The sequence below is a fragment of the Rosa rugosa genome, chromosome 5 (genome assembly GCF_958449725.1).
Source record: "Rosa rugosa chromosome 5, drRosRugo1.1, whole genome shotgun sequence".
In the NCBI taxonomy this organism is placed as follows: Eukaryota; Viridiplantae; Streptophyta; class Magnoliopsida; order Rosales; family Rosaceae; genus Rosa; species Rosa rugosa.
Genome location: NC_084824.1, coordinates 22,077,430 through 22,096,566, shown reverse-complemented (window position 1 = coordinate 22,096,566; position 19,137 = coordinate 22,077,430). Strand labels below are relative to the sequence as shown.

Genomic DNA, 19,137 nt, shown 5'->3' with positions numbered 1-19,137 from the left:
TCTTATGCTTTTGTCTTTATTTTGCGTATATGAGACTATGAGAGATCGATTTTCTACCTCTTTGAAACGAGCCAAGAATTTAGGGTCTCTGAAAATTATGTGGGTTTGATTCGTGCTTTCATAATCATGCTACCACGGGACATGAAAACTATCTGAAAATAGTTTAATTTCGTAGTGACCATTGAAATGATCCACAAAACCCAACCGATCAATACTAGGAAGATGAAATGCAGGCTGGAAAAAGACATCACTAATCTGAAGTTTGAGAACATATCTAACGAGATCTATTCAAAAGCTAAAAATTGAGACATGAAAGTCCCTCAAAAAAATGATACGAAGAAAAATTATTAAAAATAGATGCAATAGCTACTAATAATCTATACAAAGAAATAACTTTTATCGTGCACAAGACATGCCCAGCACACACTATGTCACCAAAGTCATCAGACGACAGCCGAGGACTGTCGTATGATTCAGAAAATTTCTGTTGTCTCCTAGCCTGATATCTCTTAGGCCTTCAGACGAAAGATATTACCCATGGTCTGTATCTTACTCAAACAACATAGGCCGGCTAATAATCTGTTGTCTGATTATATCGAGATATGTGGAATTATGACTTTCTGTGGTTGAAGATGTAACAAAACGACAGTTATATATTGCTATAAAAGATTCTGCACATCTTTTCATAAAACTCTATCGTATGTATTTAATTAAGACGACAGAAATCTGTGGTGTGAATATATGGAGATTTGAACTATCTTGGCTATTTTCTGTAGTGTGAATCTATTGTGGACGACATATATATGTTTATTCTGTTCTATTGTTTCTTTTTAATTAAAATGACATAAATAAATTGTCTGAATGAAGAGACTAGAATTTTTCTTGGGCTGTGCTGTTGTTTGACTACGTTTCAGACCACAAAAATATGTCGATGTACAATAATGTAAACAATAGTTTGAAAATTTACTGTGGTTCTGAGTTTACTTCAACGACATTGATTTGTAGGTTTTGTTATTGTAATAAACTTTGAGCAATTAATTTTGTGGTTTTTTGTTGTCTGATTGTCATAAGGAATATAGATGGCTTATTTCTTATGTGGTTTTCAGTTGTTTCAGACAACATATATTTGCTTGAATTTTGTTGTCTGATGTTTGGTCCAATATCAATTTCTTTGGTATTTATGTTGTCTCAGTTGTCTTATAACCACAATTTTCTGTTGTCTGATGTTCGGTGGAATATCAGTTTCTTTGGTATTTATGTTGTCTCAGTTGTCTTACAACCACAACTATTAGTAGCTGTGCCAACTAAATGTGGTTTATATTGCATTGTTCCTTTCTTCATCAGGCAACATATATTGAGAAACCTGGTAAGCACAATAAGAACATCCAACTATAACAATATAAAAGCCATTTCATTTCAATCAGCCAACAAACTACATCAATTGTTCAACATTACCATCAATCCATCCTAAAGTTCATAAATCTGTTAGGAGGTTAAAATAATGATGGATAAAGGCAAAAGTCGATGAAATAAGTTAGGCAAAAACACCCTCCATAATCTAGCTATGCACGCATAATAATGTCAATATACACAAAACCAGCTAGACCCTAACTACGCATATACCATAGACCCTTTGTGCGGGCTATACATCTGGAAACTTGATAACATGTTTCGCCCATTCAGCCCGAACTTCATCAATATCCTTTTCTGTGTAAACAAGATTTGTCCTTCTTTCTTTTTCTTTAAAAAAAAAAAAAATTAAATAGAGGATTAGACCATATTAATTCCTCTGCGATAGCCGATTTGGGGTGACTGGCACCCACCCACAATCTCGAAAGAAATGGGGCAATCGCAACCGGGAACCCACCGCCCATCCCTCTATTTTATGTTATTAATAAAAGAAAAGAAATTACAAAAAGAGAGAGGGTGACAAGAACCAAAACCTCTTTGAGAACAAAATGAAGTAAAGTACTCAAAGTGAGCAGTAAGCAATAGTGACAAACTGATGGAAAGAAGAAGGACATGCAGTAACCATGCAAATATATGTGACCACGCAGCAACCACATATATGGAACACACCTATAGTTCATCAGCAACCATGCAGCAGAAAAGGAAATGGCCCCTGCTTGAGGAGCGCCCTCTCTGAAGATCTAGCAGCAGAATCAAAAGGAAATGGCTCCGGCACAGCCCAAGACTGGGCTCTTCGTCAGATTGAACAAGGGACACGTCACCACCAAGCGTGAATTGGCTCCTCGCCCTTCTGACAGAAAAGGGAAAACGAGCAAGAGGGTCCACTTTGTGAGGAACCTGATCAGGGAAGTTGCTGGGTTTGCTCCACATGAGAAGAGGATCACTGAGCTCTTGAAGGTCGGTAAGGACAAGCGTGCTCTTAAGGTCGCCAAGAGGAAGTCGGGTACCCACAAGAGGGCCAAGAAGAAGAGAGAGGAGATGTCCAATGTTCTTAGCAAGATAAGGTCTGGTGGTGGCGCCACCGAGAAAAAGAAGTGAGCTAGTCGTCAAGCTTATGGAGATTTCTAATTTTGAACTGTAGTTGTCTTGCAGTGGATATTTGGTGAAGTAATGTTAGACCATTGTAAGGGGAACGTAATTTTTATTGCTGTTTTAGACAGTTTGGCTTTTTATTCAGAGGATATTTGTTCTAGTCTTATTATTCTGCTATCAGTTATTGAATTAAAAAAAAAAAAAAACAAAAAAAATTTCTAGATGACTAGCACGTCAACTTCAATAGACCAAGTTTGAATTCTATCTCAACATAAATCTTTCCAATGACTTCAACTTTTTTTTTTTTTTTTGAATAAGGGATTAGGCGATATTAGTTCCTCGGAGGCAAACGAAGACTTCAACTTAACAATTAAAGGAAAATAATTATGCTAAGCCTTTTACATTAATCATCAAACCCACATATTCCAAACCTCCTGTACACACCTGTATTCCCATTCCATAGAACCAAATCAAAACAGTCATTCTTGCTTCCCAGGTATACACTTAACACAACCAACATCAAACCTTAAGTAACAATCAATTCTCAAAACAATATTCAACGTGTGTTTGGGTTTCAATTTAAACATGCAAATCAGAGTAGCAAACACCATATATAACAACCACAATTCATGAAGAATAAACCCTTCCAAAGAAGACCCACGTGGTTACCTTGATTTGACGAACTCAGAGGTAATCGGCAAGTACAGCAAAATTGACTCAACTCCTTGGCCTTGCTTTGATCTCCACACAAGTCCAAAGTTTTCTTTTATCTTATTTTTGGCTTCCTTTCTATTCTTTGTCTTTTCCAATCTCGACCCTATAACAAAATTGATCAACCACCAGTACCTAGATCCAAATTAACCTCTCTGACTAATAAAGAACTTACCCAGAACTGAAGAAGAATATAGTTAGCTTCCACAGCTTTTTGAATCTTCTCCTTGCCGACTTCGAACCCAAAGAAGAGTAAATTTCTTAAGCTCTGATAATAGACGTCGAACTTGAGAGCAAAGAATAATATTCTGAGACTTCTTTCTCAACTCATGAATCAACAAAGCAAACTTTAGTATACACAACGAGGTCGTCGCCGAGACTGGGTTGGAGGTTTTGAGGAGGTCTGGGTTTAAAGAGGTCAGTGTTGACACAAACACGATGCAGATTGAGACTGAGCAACACGATATGGATTGAGACTGAGATGCTTTGGTTGTATGGGCTTTGGCTGCAATGAGGTTTTCTAGTTTTCGAGGCGAGATGGTGAGATTAGTCTGGGTTTTCAGTTCGATGCTGGATTAGAAGAGATTGATGTTGGATTAGGACCTGGAATTTCAGTTCGATGATTTTGGTTTGAGACTCAAGAAAAGAAGTTCTGTTGTGTGCAGTGAAGAAGAGAGAAGATCGAGAGCGAGAGCGAGCTGAGTGTCGGGTTTTGGGTTTCGATCAGTTTGATAAATTTTTCGGGACAAAATTTCATGAGTGTTAGACGACTAGGTCTTTACGTTGTGCCAAAAAAAAAAAAACGAAGTTGAAAGGAACAAAAAAAAAAAAAAAAAAGGGTTCTTGACCATTTACCTAATTTAGGCCAAATAAATGACCACTTACTCCACTAAAAGATATGTATGCCCACTTATCCAATTTAAATATAAAAAGATAAGTTTACCCTTTAAATAATTAAAAATTCATTGGAGACCTTGCCGGACTCCTGTCACCGGTCGTCGGAATCCGGTCACCAGCCGTCGGAGACTTTTATTACCCCAATAAATTTTTATAAAGTTTATTGGGGGCAATAAAATGTTTGTTGAGTATTATTGGGGGCAATAAAAAGTTTATTGGGGGGCAATAAAATAGGACGCCCGTCACCGGTCCGGAAGTTCGCAAAGAGGTAGCCGGAGACTTTTATTAACCCCCAATAAAAATATAAAAAGTTTATTAGGTGGCAATAAAGTTTATTGGGGGGGGGGGGGGTAATAAAAAGTTTATTAGGAGGCAATAAAGTTTATTGGGAGGCAATAACAAATTTATTGGTATTATTGAGGGTAATAAAAAGTTTATTGGGGGGCAATAAAACCGGGCTTGGATTCCGGTGGCCGGTCACTAAATCAATCTCAGTTTAATACACAACAAAAATCTGTTGTCTGAAACAGAACCTTTTTCAAACAGTCAGTTCCTCTCAAAAAAAAAAAAAAAAAAAAAAAACCTAAACAACCAAAACTAAATCAATCTCAGTTTAATGCATAACAAAAATATCTGTTGTTTGAAACAGAACATTTTTTAGAAAACTGATTTACCATGGTATATCACTATATTCAGACAACATAATTTTTTCATTCTGTTGTTAAAATTATTCAGACAACAGAAAACAACTATTTGTGGTTTGAGCTCTGTCGTCTGATAAGTTTATTGAAATAGTAACGAGAATTTAGAGTGTCATGTACCAAAATTATAATTCTTTTCCATTATAATAACTTTTTTGCTATGTCTTTATTTGTGTACATGAGAGATCTTCTATCAAATTGATGATGGTTATATAAACATTACTTCAAGGCTCAAGGATATCACCAGGAAAAAAAAACGATCGAAAAAAGAATATATATCTCATGGAAAATGGTGGAGTAAACATTTTAGGCCAAACTACTTTTTTTTTTTTTCCTAGGGTTTCTAATTTTCAACAAGTGGATTAAATATCAATGACATTACTGGAAGGCTAGGGTTGACGTCCTTGACATTAAACCATACAATCCTCTCCACACGTTAACATAATAATTCCTAGCTATCCTATCGCCATGCTTCTCTGAGATTGTTTTTATTACATCCATTACTCAATACCATGCTGTAATTTACCCGTTAACTACCACATAATATGGTAAGAAAATTAATATGGTCCTAGCATTATGCTTAATGACCTGATCAACTGCCCTGCAAGAAACCAAGGATCAAGAATGAATATCAACCATAGACTATGCCATTTGGGAGAATCCTCACCATGTCACTGACCAAGTCATCCATCTTCTACGTCAATAACTCTCTGGACAACCCTGAGATTGTGTGTTATATAAATCCCACTTCTGTCATTCAACGAGTCAGGAGCTCTCTCCGTTTCCTTGTACCAAATTGTATATTATTACAGTTCAGGGAATAAAGCATACCCAAGTTGATAGGAAGTAGAAATCATGGCCGGAGGATTTGGGGTGTCAACGGGAGGTGGAGATTTTGAAGCCAAGATCACGCCTCTTGTGATCATTTCTTGCATAATGGCAGCTAGTGGAGGACTCATGTTTGGTTACGATATTGGTATTTCAGGTATGCGTAAGCGCTCATGGTAGCTATGATATTTTCTCTACATGATTTTTGTACGCAATGAACTAATTCGATTGGCTGCACTTACAGGCGGTGTCACATCAATGCCCGATTTTCTAAAGAAATTCTTCCCAGTTGTATATCAGAAGCAACAAAATCCAGGACTTGATAGCAATTACTGCAAATACGATAATCAAGGGCTACAACTGTTCACATCTTCGTTGTACCTCGCTGCTTTAATGGCAACTTTTGTTGCATCGTACTCAACCAAAATGCTAGGTCGAAAGATGACCATGTTGATTGCTGGGATTTTCTTTTGTGTGGGAACAGTTTTTAATGCTGCAGCTCATAACCTTGCGATGCTCATTATTGGGAGGATCTTACTTGGTTGTGGAGTTGGATTTGCTAACCAGGTGTCCTAATTAACCATGTCTTTACTACAGTGTTAATTTCATTTTTTTTCTTCTTAGTTTTAAGCCCAGTTAATTAATTCGCTCAATTTCCTATGTATAATAGGCGATTCCACTTTTCCTATCCGAGGTCGCACCCACAAGAATTCGGGGGGCACTTAACATACTCTTCCAGCTCAATATTACTATTGGCATTCTGGTTGCAAACCTTATCAATTACGGAACTTCCAAGTAAGCCTAGATCTTCTTAAGTTGTTTTTTTTTAAAAAAAAAAAGAAAAGAAAAAAAAAGCTTACGAGCAGGAATTTTTGGTTTGTTTAACATTCCTCGACAATTTTTTTAATTTATTATCTATTTTGGTGTTTGCATTTGAATTTATCAGTTCTCAAATTCACATGTAAACCAGTATCTAAAATGCTTTGTGATACCATATATGCAGACTAACTGACGGAACGGGATGGAGAATATCACTAGGTTTGGCTGGCGTTCCAGCATTTATGCTAACTGTGGGGTCTCTTATTGTGGTAGACACTCCGAATAGTTTGATCCAACGAGGTCAGTTGGAGGCAGGAAAAGCAGTTCTTAAAAGGATCCGAGGTATTGACAATGTCGATCCAGAATACCTGGAGATTGTTGAGGCAAGTCGTGTGGCTGCAGAAGTGAAGAATCCCTTCAGAAATCTTCTTAAGCGTAGGAACCAGCCTTCTTTGATCATTGGAATAATGATGCAGGTCATGACTTATCATTTCAAATTTTAATCCCTTGGGTAACCTGTCACACACACGCACACAAAAAACAATGATTCTGATTGTCAATTGGAGAATTCTAATATGCATGCATATGTAACAGGTTTTCCAACAATTCACTGGCATTAATGCAATCATGTTTTATGCACCAGTCTTGTTCCAGACCTTGGGATTTAAGAGTGATGCATCTCTCTATTCAGCTGTCATAACAGGACTTGTCAATGTCCTGTCAACTGTTGTATCAATTGTCATTGTGGACAAAGCTGGTCGCCGCATGCTTTTGCTAGAAGCTGGTGTCCAAATGTTCCTTTCACAAATGGGCGTTGCAGTGGTGATGGGACTGAAAGTTAAGGATACAACCAACACCCTCGGACATGGCTTGGGAATTCTTGTGGTAATTTTGATCTGCAGTTTTGTGGCATCCTTTGCATGGTCTTGGGGACCTCTAGGGTGGTTGATCCCAAGTGAGACATTTGCCCTTGAGGCTCGCTCTGCAGGGCAAAGTATTGCTGTTTTTACCAACATGCTGTTCACATTTATTATAGCACAGGCTTTCCTCTCAATGCTTTGCAAAATGAAGTCCGGCATATTCTTTTTCTTCTCAGCCTGGGTCCTTGTCATGACACTCTTTACAGTCTTCTTAATTCCTGAGACCAAGAATGTCCCTATTGAAGAGATGAATGACCGAGTGTGGAAGAAGCACTGGTTCTGGAAGAGATTCATGGATGAATGGGATATGGAGGCACCCAAAGGGCATGCTTGAAGGACTTAGGAGTCACATCTGAAAGAGTTTAGGAATTCCTCTTTCAGTTCTGTTGATTGTTTTAATAAAACTCTATCAATAGAGTTTCTTTTAATTCTCATGCATTTTCTTTCTATATTCATACATGGATTTATTAGACTAGAAGTTGAAGATTTACTTGCACGTTACAATTTCAACTTTTATTCTATTTATTCACGAATACACTAGGCGACATGTTTATGCATTCTCATATAGTCATACAGCGTTCAAAATCCAAACTCATCAACCCACAGTCACACCTATAAATCAATAAACTATCCAGTTAGTAGAAATTCTCATCATCCAAATCCACAGAACACTATAATGAACCCAATGACTTATGTGTTCACATAATATTAGCTAGTTACGTAAAAAATTGTTTTAGGATTATTTATCAATTCACATATGAGAGAAATTCTAGTGTACTGGTGGGTATCTCATACCCACATTTACAAAAGTGAGAACAAATTTTGTTGTCAAAGTTGTAATTTGAGTAATACTTTGTGTAATCTTAGTTCTAATAATGGTAATTACACCTCTTACGACATTTTACAAGTTTTTGAACAAATTTGTTGTCAATGTTGTAATCTTAGTTCTAATAATGGTAATTACACCTCTTACGACATTTTTACAAGCTTTTGAACAAATTCGTTGTCAATGTTGTAATTTTTGTTTAACTATATGTAAATAATGTAAATGAATATGGTAACTTTTGTTCTCAATGTTGTAATTTTGGTTCAAATACTTGTAAATTTTTGTTCAAATAGTTGTAAATGAGAGTATCTCATACCCACCAGTACACTAGCTTGTCTCTCACATATGATGTCTGTTAATGCATATGGCCATGAAGTTTAAGAAGATTAAGAAGCTGAAGCTGAAACTTAACAAACTCAATCGACCAACTAACTTCTTGTTCATGACTAACTGCAAGAAGTCTCAAAAAGATTTTTTTTTTTTTTTTTTTTTTTTTTTATATGAAGAGACTATAATTTAAGACATAAGCATCTATTGTTTACAACATCAAACAATAAAGCCTTTGACTCTCGGAACAGAGTTAGTCCACGAGAAACCGTCAAAGGAGGAGTGCCCTAACAATGGGGAAAGACATCCTGACAATGGTTTTAACAGTGTCATTTTCTACGTCATCACTTTCGATCTGTTGCCTTTGTGGTATTCCCGTATACAAACCCCAACTTGCACATGCACAAATCATTTCACCAACCTAGAAAAATTGCTAGAAAATATAAAACTCACCTCCTAACCCTACCCCTCAAGGCTTGGGTGTTCAGCAACATTGTCTGGGGTTGAGTCTAGCGTCGGCCAAGGGTTCTTCAGTCAAAGTTTAGTGATCAGTGACTCAGTGTTCATGAACGAGTCCATTGCTCCGCTTAGGTTTACTACTATCAATGACTTTGTTCGTGGGCTAGCCCTTCTGGTGGATCCACATTATGATTGGTTTCGCGTCTGATGAAGAGGGTCGAGGAGCAGATGTTATCGGTGGCTTGTGGCCGCGCAAAGGAAGACTTAAAGTTTGTTAGCTTGTGGGAGACCAGTACTGAGGGTGAACCCCATAATCCCATATCGATATTGTGGTGGTTTAGACCAGGGGCGGATCCAAAATTCCAAATTCGGTCAAGTTTGGACTTCTTAACAAAGTGAAGAAAATAATAGTAGAGAATCTCGACGGTGGGAAAGAATTTTATTAATTGAAAAAAAAGATACACCTAGTCAGGGAGGGACATAATGAGCCTTACTCCTCACATGCATATACAAAATTAAAGGACAAACTCAACAATAAATTAAACGTGCAATGCAATATAATACAAGAGCATAAACTAACTAAAACTAACTCTACGAGTACATGAAGCTTCAAACTCTTTAATCAACGACTCATTGTCAATAGATTCAGCATACTCTTTCTCAATGTGAAGGACCATACAATCATCAAGAAACTCATCCTCCATCTTGCTTCTAAGTTTATTCTTAACAATGTTCATAGCTAAAAATGCTCTTTTAGTGGTTGCCGTAGAAACAGGAATAGTCAAAATTAGACAAATCAATGTATGAAGCATAGGGAAAAATTCTGATTTCCTTGGTTAACCAAGGTCAGGCACAGATCAGAAATGGATTCCAAATTCTGGAATTTTGGATCACTACGTATATCTTTTTCATAATATGCACACTCTAATTCTAAAGCAAACATTTCACCATCATCATAATCTTCGGGATAAAACTTCTTTGCAAGATTGCAAACAACTTCAGTTTTAAAATTCCTGAAGTTATCACGAGGATCCAAGGTTGAACTAAGTATAAGGAGTTCTAATGCTTGGTCTGATAATCTTCTATTCAACTCACTCAATTGAAAATCAACTAAAGCATTAAATACATCCATATGGTAATGATGCTCAACTGTAATGAAATTTCTTTGTTGGCAACAACGACATGTACTATCCTTATAACAAGCATTCATATCAAGCATATCAATATCATGCTTTTCACAAAAAGATTCCACATCTCTTACCAAATCATCCCAGCCTTTTTCTCTCATCTCCTGAAGAATTGACTTTGTAAGTCCAACAAAGTTCATAGCATGTACAAAGTCAAGTGATTTCCGCTGCAATGTTTGACAAAGAACTTCAGTAATTTTCATTACTTTGTGCATTAGAAGCAAATAGAACACAAAATCAAAAGACCTCATAACTTTAAGAACAGCCTTAACTTGTCCTTGCAATTCCAAGGGTGCTTGGTCAATCATGTCATTAAGAGTGTTTTTTGTTGAACTAAACAGTTCAATTAAACTCTTAATAGAACGAAAATGTGAGCTCCAATGAGTAGCACCAGCTCGTTGCAAAGTACAAATTTGATTAGCACCAGTACCTATTTGAAGCTAGCCAGAAGCTACCAAATTTGTAATTTCTTCAATTCTTGCAGCTTTTAATGCAGAGTGACGCTTAGCAGAAGAATCAACAAAATTCACAATTAAACTCAATATTGAAAAGAATTGCCAAATATCATGCACCCCCTGAGCTGTAGCATTCAATGTCAACTACAAGCGGTGAGCAAAACAATGCACAAATTATGCATAAGGACACTCTTCAAGAAACAATGCTTGTAACCCATTATAAATACCTCTCATATAAGAAGCACCATCATACCCTTGACCACGCATATTTCTCACTTGAAGATTGTACATAGTAAGTACTTTGGTGATCTCATTTTTAAGAGTTTGTGAGGTAGTGTTAGGAACACTTACAATTTTTAAAAAATCGTTCTCGTATCATACCTTGACAATCAACAAATCTCAGAATAATGGCCATTTGTTCCTTACCAGATGTGTCTAAAGCTTCATCAATAAGAATACAATATTTGGAATCCCGAAATTCTTCATGTATCTTGCTCCTCACTTTATTACCAAGAATATTTAGAATTTGCTTTTGAATTGATGGACTAATATATACTTGACATTTTCAGGAGCATTTCCCAAGACAACTCTCTCAACCTCCACACTCAATCTTTAAAAAGATTTTATAACTTCCCTAAAATATCCGGCGTTCAAGAAACTTTCATATCATCATGGCCTCTAAAAGGAGCTCCTTGATTAGCAAGCAATCTAACACTCTCTATTGAAGCCTTAAGCCTCAACCGATTGTCTTCCACATCTTTCAATGACCTTGACTCAAGAATTGTTTCAATTTGTTTGGTTGGGTTTCTCAATAAATCTCATCCATGCATTGCAGCAGGATGTGGAGAGTTAGGACCTCCTGCATGCTTCGTCAACATATTATCACCCATGCAAACCCTCTTCCAAGTTTTAAACCCATCAATAGTGAATGCGTGATGGTGAGAATCTTCAGTGTCAAAAAGGAAACAAGGGAAGCAATATGCTTTATCAAGAGCAATTGAATATTCAAGCCATGGATTATCCTTGAACCAAGAAGACTAAAATTTACATTTTTGACCCTCATGATTTGTGAATGAAAACGATAACTCAGGCTGAAATGGACCCAACAAAATATAGGCTTTTCGAACACTATCACGCTCATTCACTGAAGATTTCCATATGGGACAACGTAATCCAAGATCACGTTCAAGAGCATTGATATTATTTGGTGGCTCTAAAGGTTGAGAATTGACCACTGGAGACTCTGAAGGTTGCGGTTGATCATCAAAATTTGGAGAGGATATGGAAGGATTAGAAATCACATTTGAGCATGAAGATGAAATATTAGTTCTTTGAAACCATGTAGCAATTTTTTTTATTGCTTTGGTTTCGGCTCATGATTTGAAATTTTAGTGTAACACCTATAAATTAATAAATTAACTTATATTAGATATATGAGAGCAATGCCATTATGCCAATACATTTATCAAAATAACAAGATTTAAATATTTAATGACGGTATTAGCGTATTACCTTTGCTTATGAGTTCTGAGGCCTTCTCCTCACTAACCTCACTGACCGAGTGCAACACTCTTACTGATACAACCTGTCAATCATGAATTTGCATTTGAAGAAGAAATCAATATTAAATGAAAATCAATTTACCAAACCAATTTCTAACTTCCCAATCAGTATCATTACCCTAATTAAAATCAAGTAATCAACAATTCAACATCAAGATCAAAAGGAAATTGAACTATCAAATGACCATTTCAACCAATTAATCACTTAATCAGTAAGCTCATAAGCTCATAAAAATCAATTATATATTTGTATCATTTTGACTGTTAGCAATTATACCATCAAGATCAACTGGAAATCCGAAATCGAACCCATTTCAACAATTCAACTATACCATTACGACATTACCTTAGTTAAAAACCAACAAGTCACAAGATCAAATCATCAAATGGAAATCGATTAATCAAACTGTAAATTACAGATTAGAAATTTAGAATTCAGAAACCCAGAAGGCCAGAAGCCCAGAACTTCAGAAGAGAAGAAGAGGAGAGGAGGACTAGAGGAGGCGAGGAGCCGTCGCCGAGGAGGAGAAGAAGACGGAGAGGGAGAGAGATAGTGAGATAGTGAGATACCTGGAGGCAGAGCTTGGAGACCGAAGAGCAGCAGAAGCAGAGACGGGTTGCTGGATAGACTCTCCAACCCTGAGTTTGGCGGTGACCAGTGGGGCTTGAAAGGCTGGAGCCTGGAGGCAGAGCACTGAGTCCGAAGATGGGTTGCTGACTTGCTGGTTCCAGCCTTACACTCTTGCAGGTTGCCGAGTCAGGAGTGCTTTAAGGATCGGATTGAGTTCGGCAATGGGGCTTGAAACGAGAGAACTAGTCAAAAAAAAAAAAAATTATATACCTGATTTTTTTTTTTTTTTGGCTCAAAAAGCCATGTGGGGCTTGAGCCCTACCCAGCCCGTGGTTGGATCTGCCCCTAGTTTAGACCAATAGTTATATCTAGTATGGATCACCCTCGGTACTGGTAGACATCAACTTATGGTGCCTGAGGTGGCGATCAATGGCTCTCAAGTGGCGGTGAGTGTGAGTTGAATCATTGGGGTTGGATAGTGGTGACTCACTGCAACCACCATGACAAAGGGTGGCGCTTTCTTGGTCAAACATAGACTGATGGTATTATTTAGGACTGCGGTGGCCTAGCCTATTATAGTCACCTATAGCAGTTAGGTTACCCAAGCATTCAGGTACTCATGCTATTTGGTATTGGGCCCGCCTATGGACCATGTTAAATGGGGTTCTATGTTTCAAGGATTTGCATTTGGAATCCTGGGAGAATGACTTGTTTGGAGTGGTTTCTATCAGCAAATTTCTTGGTGGATCGATGACTATAATGAGTCTCAATAAAACTGAACTATGCGTACAACGTATCCCGATTGTGTCTTAGGCAGGCAGCACAACTTGTGCTAGGATGAGGATAGTGTCATTTAATTTGCTGAGTTTTTACTTTCTTATAAAGTAGTCCATGGTGATTTAATTCACATGTGCCAAGATTATAACAATGGTTCTCATGATGAGAAAATTAAATAGTCCATGTGATTTAGAGTAATGCTCAAAATTAATCTTGTGGTTTCAAAATGTTTAATTTCATCCTTGTAATTTGCGAAATAAATCAATGTTGGTCAAAATGCTATATTTTACAAAAAAATCCCTCATGTGTAGTTCTTGTGCAATGACAAGTTTGTTATCTCAATTTTAAAAAAAAAAAATTTAAATTAAATATCTAAAAAATGAAATTCAAAAAAAAAAAAAAAAACAAGAATCGCACATGACAGTTCTAATTTAAGTTCATAAAAGAAAAAAGAAATTACATATATCATCACTTCTTTTTTTGAATTTCATTTTCCATAGCACTTTAAATTTAATTTTTTCCATTTATTTTTTAATTGAGATGATAAAGTTATCCTTACACATGAGTAGCACATTAGAAAGTTTTTGTCAAAATTAGCTTTTGGATCAACATTGATCGACTTAGCAAATCACAAGTGTAATATTAAATAGTTTGAAAAGAGTTTATATTGGAACCTCCAAATTTTCTCTCAAGACCTCCCATGCTTATACAACTCCCTTTTTCTTTTTAAACAACAAATTTGCTCATTAGACCTCTCTTAAATTACTAACATAACCTTATCCATGTAGTTAATATACAAAATACATACACCTGAAGTGAATTTACTCATCATAACTCCATTCATTAATTTTTCTTTACAAATTTTTTTTTTTGTTGCCGATCCTCCGTTTATGTTTAACCTCCATGACTTTTGATTTCTAATTTACTGCCAACCCAATTCAAGGTGTTTCTAATGCAAAATTATTGAGGTGAATTTCCTTTTGATACATGTAAGCTTCAGGTCCCTTTTTTCCCCCTCTTATGTGCCTAGGGCATGAATCAAAATGCCCATTTATTCAAGTAAATTCATGCGGATAAATGTTAGTAACTCAATAAAAACTAGGGTGGTTCTAGTTAGTCCTCCCCTAATTTTTGTAAAACTTTAAATCTTATTTTACCCCTTCTCGTCTTCTCTCTTAGTGAACAACAAAACCTCCCAATCATGTCAATTTTTCCAAATTGCAGAGACATCATCAGTCACCTTTTCATTTACCTACAAGTCAAATAGATTCATCAACAAGATTCATTCTTGTTCAATCTCTACATAATAAGCAATGGCTTTGATAAACATTGAAGCTTGATCTCAAATCTAAGCACAATAGCTCAACTGGGTTGATTTTCATATGGAAGGAAAACACGGAAAGATAGTTGGGTTGAGATTGAATGCTTGCCAAACAAAAGAAAAAACTATACTTCCATCCAAACCAATTTCATTTTGTGGTAGTTCCTTTCTTATGCAAAAGTATAATTACAAAAGAAGGAGAAAGAAAAAAAAAAAACCAAAATGGTTTAGTTTTTTAGTTGGGCAAGCTTAGTTCCCTCGCTTAAAATGAGTAGACGGATGGAGGGCTTGCTTGGCATAGCAATTGGGTCCTAGCATAATTCGTTGTTAAGCTATATATATATATATATCGGCTAGGTCTCGTCGTTTTTAATTTTGCAAGCTTCGTTGGCTGGTTTGTTGCAGAAAACGGAGTGGTTTGGGCATTTCGATACATGCCATCAGCTTCTGGGTGAAGCCAGCAAAGGTTCATAAAGGGTGGAGTCGACCTCCGATATGCTTCTAATAGTCAAATTTGTTTCTTTTTCTTAACAGAGGGTAAATCAGGAATTAAAATTTTTACAAAAACTATGAGAGGTCTATATAGAAAATTGGGAGGCCTAACTAAAACCAACCAAAAAACTACTCTTTCTATTAGTATTAATTTTTTAATATATTTTCAAGTACTTATGTTTGTCACTTATTTAGTATCTTGAATTTGAAAAGTCATCTTTAGCATTAATTAGATGGAGATATGAAAATAGAATTTATGTCATTTATGAATTAGGAAGTGTAGAGAAATAATTTTTCCTTATAATTTGTTGTACATAATAGTAATTTTATATTAGGATATATAGGTAATTTGATAATTCAAAAAGAAGAATAGTCAATGAGAAAATTTGGAGGTCCAATAGAAAAACTCTATTTTGAAACCACAATATTAATATTGAGCATCACTCCAAACCATAAGGACCATCTATAAATTTGAGGGAAAAAAAAACACTCTACTAGGGTTTCCTTCCTAGCCACATTTGGGAGCGCCGTCGAAGGTGAGCAGCGGTGCTTTGACACCGAGCCAAGAGTCGCGCACGGTGCTGACCATTGGGAATGGTTCCTACGTCGAGAACCAGTGGCACGGGGGGTGAAGTTGGTGCGCAGGTGGATCGAGAGGCTTGGGCGGATCATGGTGATACAGGGGTTCAATGGAATCATAACAGCATACGTCAGAGGTTCTAGTGGTGGGTCCGGCGTGTGCTGTTGCAGATAAAGTTTCTGCTGGAGGCGGTGTCTCTAATGGCAGCGACTTGGTTAATGTTGGAGGTGCAGTTGTGGCCAGAGTTGGTGGAGGTCAGCCACAATGTTGGAAGTGTAGCTCTCGTCAGGCGTGCCTTGGTGTCCAGAGCAGAGAGGGGGAAGTTGGGCTGGTTTTAGGCCCCAAGTGGAGCTCATTTGAGCTTGTTCTCTCCAAGAATTTGAATTTGGGATCCAAGAGGTGTCTTGCGTGTTAATTTGCTCAATTTTAAGGTGGTTACTCCTTCAAACATGCTGGTTCTACTTTTTGGTAGATTGATCTTTTCTACAATACTCTATAAAGAGTCTCAGTGTAATCATATTGTGAGTACCACAATTGCATGTCTTGGCGAGCAGTGTGTTGTAGACTGGGACGATTTGTAGATTGGTCTGCCGACTTTTATTGTAGATTCTGATGGTTTGATCTACAATCTCAAGGTCGTGACAATGGTTCTATTGTTGGTAATTATCTTGAGGATGCTGAAGTTTTTCTTTTAGTTTTTGCTAGTTTCTTTATAAGTGTTTTACAACAGTGTTCTATTATACACGGACAGCTTGTTGGTGTACTACACCTCTTGATATGTTCTATCTTAGCTCTAGGGTTTGTCACAGCTTCTTGAATAATGAAAAATAAAAATGTAGTGGCAGTTTTATAAATATTGATATTTCTTATATTTTCGTGGCTTATGAAGTATAAAAACATATTGTGACTTAATATATAATATAAGTTTTGAAGATACACTTGTGAGTAATTTGTTTTTTATGGTGACTTAATATATAATATAATATGGCCCAACTCAAATGGGCTTTGGATATCCAAATAGATGTGAATGCTTTATGGAATTGGACCTGTTTGAGTTGGGTCATATTATATTATATATTAAGTCGTGGACCAACCTGATGGGCTATGTTTTTGCTGCTGCAATGGGGGCTAATATAGGGCCGGCACTTCTGGTTTCGTATTTAGGATCCTGGCAATTTAAGTCTTTTGTACTTGACCTATTTATATTTTGATAGTAGCCTATTTACTATATTTTCTTTCATAGTGTATAGGCTTACTTTTGAATAAGTGAGCACTGATTGTCTAATATGTGGTGCTAGCATGCCACGTTCTAGACTTGCCCATAGAGTTGACAATGGAAGGTATGTATTCGTGTCATTCTGGCTTGAGTTAAATGAGAATTGATTTATTGATTAAAAAAAATTACTTTTTTATTTAGTTGTTGAATTGTAGATAATATTGTGCTTTCTCTCTTCTTCTTCTTCTTTTTTTTTTGAATAATATTGTGTTCTCTTATAATAGGACAAATTCTTCATGTAGTGTACACTCTAAGTTTGTTCTACTTTAGCACTAATTTGAAGCCATTTAAGATTTGTGCCTGCTCCCAAGCTTGTTCGGGAGGCTATTTTAAACGATTGTAATTATTCTTGATTTATCAAACTTTAAAAAAAAAAAAAAAAAGTTAATTAAGCTTGCTGTGCTTGTAAATCTTGAATAATTCGTACTTAGCCACGAGATAACTCAAGGCTTCAACTAGTTAGAGTAAAGGGCTTGTTTGCTTGATCTTGGCTCATATAGCTTGGAGATATTTTAGTTTCACAATTCTTGACATTTTAGCTAGCCGAATTTCTCACCATAGAAGCTGAATTTTCTCCAATTTGGATCAATATTTGAGTTTAAGTCTTTCCAAATTTAATATAATTTTTTTTTTCAAAGGAAACCATGCTTAAAATCTACAAGAAATGATCGACTCGGTCATCCAATTTTGCCTAATACACATGGGACCTTGCCTATGAGTTTATAAGGGTTTGGATCACTTCATCCATTGCCAATTGGTTTTGGATGTGAACCCCAGATTACTTTATCATGGTATCAGAGCGGGTTACCCACGTGTGCATGCCTAACGGCCACACGGGCTCCACGTCACCCAAAGTTGTCCACGTGTATGGCTTGAAAATTTGCCACACGTGCGGGGGCGTGTTGAGAATATATACATCCCGCATGGGAAAAATGGGACATTGCCTATGGGTTTATAAGGATTTGGGCCACTCCATCCATTGCCAATTGGTTTTGGATGTGTACCCTAGATTACTTTATCACCATTTTCTTTTCAAATCGAAGCACGCACTGCCCCTAGACCTCTTCTGTTAGTTTCCATGTTCTTCCACTGCAACATCTGTGACTCTGTTTAATTAGTTTGAAAAATCTGCGTGTCCATTAAGTCTTTCCATTACACTTTCTGTTATTAATCTTAAATAGTAATAGGAAGAAGTTGAAGATGATCAAGGAGGAACAAACACAACAAAGTAGCCCCATAGAAAGCCCAATAAACTAGCCGAAAACAAAAAACATTCTCCATTTTTTCACGTATGATCTTCTAAGGTGCATGTTTCACGCTTCCCTAATTTTCTTCCCCTTTACTCAAGTAGTAGGTAGACAAAAAATAATGATACAAACTGTAATCCAACTTACTTCTCCAATACACCAATTGTGATTAACAAAGCACTTCTTGTACACCAATTGTGATTAACAAAGCAACGCAGTGGCAATAATAATTTCAACGTTGCTTTTTGAATCACAAAGCTATATGTATTCATAGCTAGCCAGACTTAAACTAAGTACCCTTTCTGATAGTTCCCCACAAAAGTTGCCTAATATTGGTTCAACTTAGTTCAAAAGTCTCAGTTGGTTCAACCTAGCTCAAAAGTCCTCTCAGTTTGTTTTTTTTTTTTTTTTTCCTTCTTTTTGTTTTAGGTGAGCTTTCGGGAGCTTTCGAGCTTTGTAAAAGTGTGCAAGTTCGCAACCTTTCGGCTGCGAACCTGTGCTGCAGCATTTCACAGAATTTTCTCGTGTCGATGAGATCGACATCTAATCTGGATCTTCTTTTATCTTTATCCAAAACCAAAAAGGGAACATAGAAAGTCTCAAGACTTCCAAATCCAAAACCCAGATGGTTGGAATTTGCATGGTTTTGGACCTCTAATTAATTGAGACATAGTCAACT

General features: G+C 36.6%; 3 protein-coding genes across 3 annotated transcripts; 2 read left to right on the top strand and 1 right to left on the bottom strand.

The window, feature by feature from the left end:
• Positions 1–2,107: 2,107 nt before the first annotated feature.
• LOC133710213 (large ribosomal subunit protein eL36y-like) lies at positions 2,108–2,668 on the top strand. Its single transcript, XM_062136228.1, has one exon. The coding sequence runs from the start codon at positions 2,173–2,175 to the stop codon at positions 2,506–2,508; it is 336 nt and encodes a 111-aa protein (XP_061992212.1). The 5' UTR covers positions 2,108–2,172; the 3' UTR covers positions 2,509–2,668.
• A 2,908-nt stretch (positions 2,669–5,576) lies between these two features.
• Positions 5,577–7,820, top strand: LOC133707935 (sugar transport protein MST4-like). The gene is made up of 5 exons (XM_062133402.1): positions 5,577–5,796; positions 5,884–6,206; positions 6,310–6,434; positions 6,643–6,934; positions 7,053–7,820. Exons 1-5 carry the CDS (start codon positions 5,667–5,669, stop codon positions 7,710–7,712), a joined length of 1,530 nt encoding a protein of 509 aa, XP_061989386.1. The 5' UTR covers positions 5,577–5,666; the 3' UTR covers positions 7,713–7,820.
• Positions 7,821–9,565: 1,745 nt separating this feature from the next.
• On the bottom strand, positions 9,566–10,485 carry LOC133711362 (uncharacterized). Its single transcript, XM_062137494.1, has 2 exons — positions 9,832–10,485; positions 9,566–9,712 (listed from the first exon to the last, which is right to left on the bottom strand). Exons 1-2 carry the CDS (start codon positions 10,483–10,485, stop codon positions 9,566–9,568), a joined length of 801 nt encoding a protein of 266 aa, XP_061993478.1.
• Positions 10,486–19,137: the final 8,652 nt, after the last annotated feature.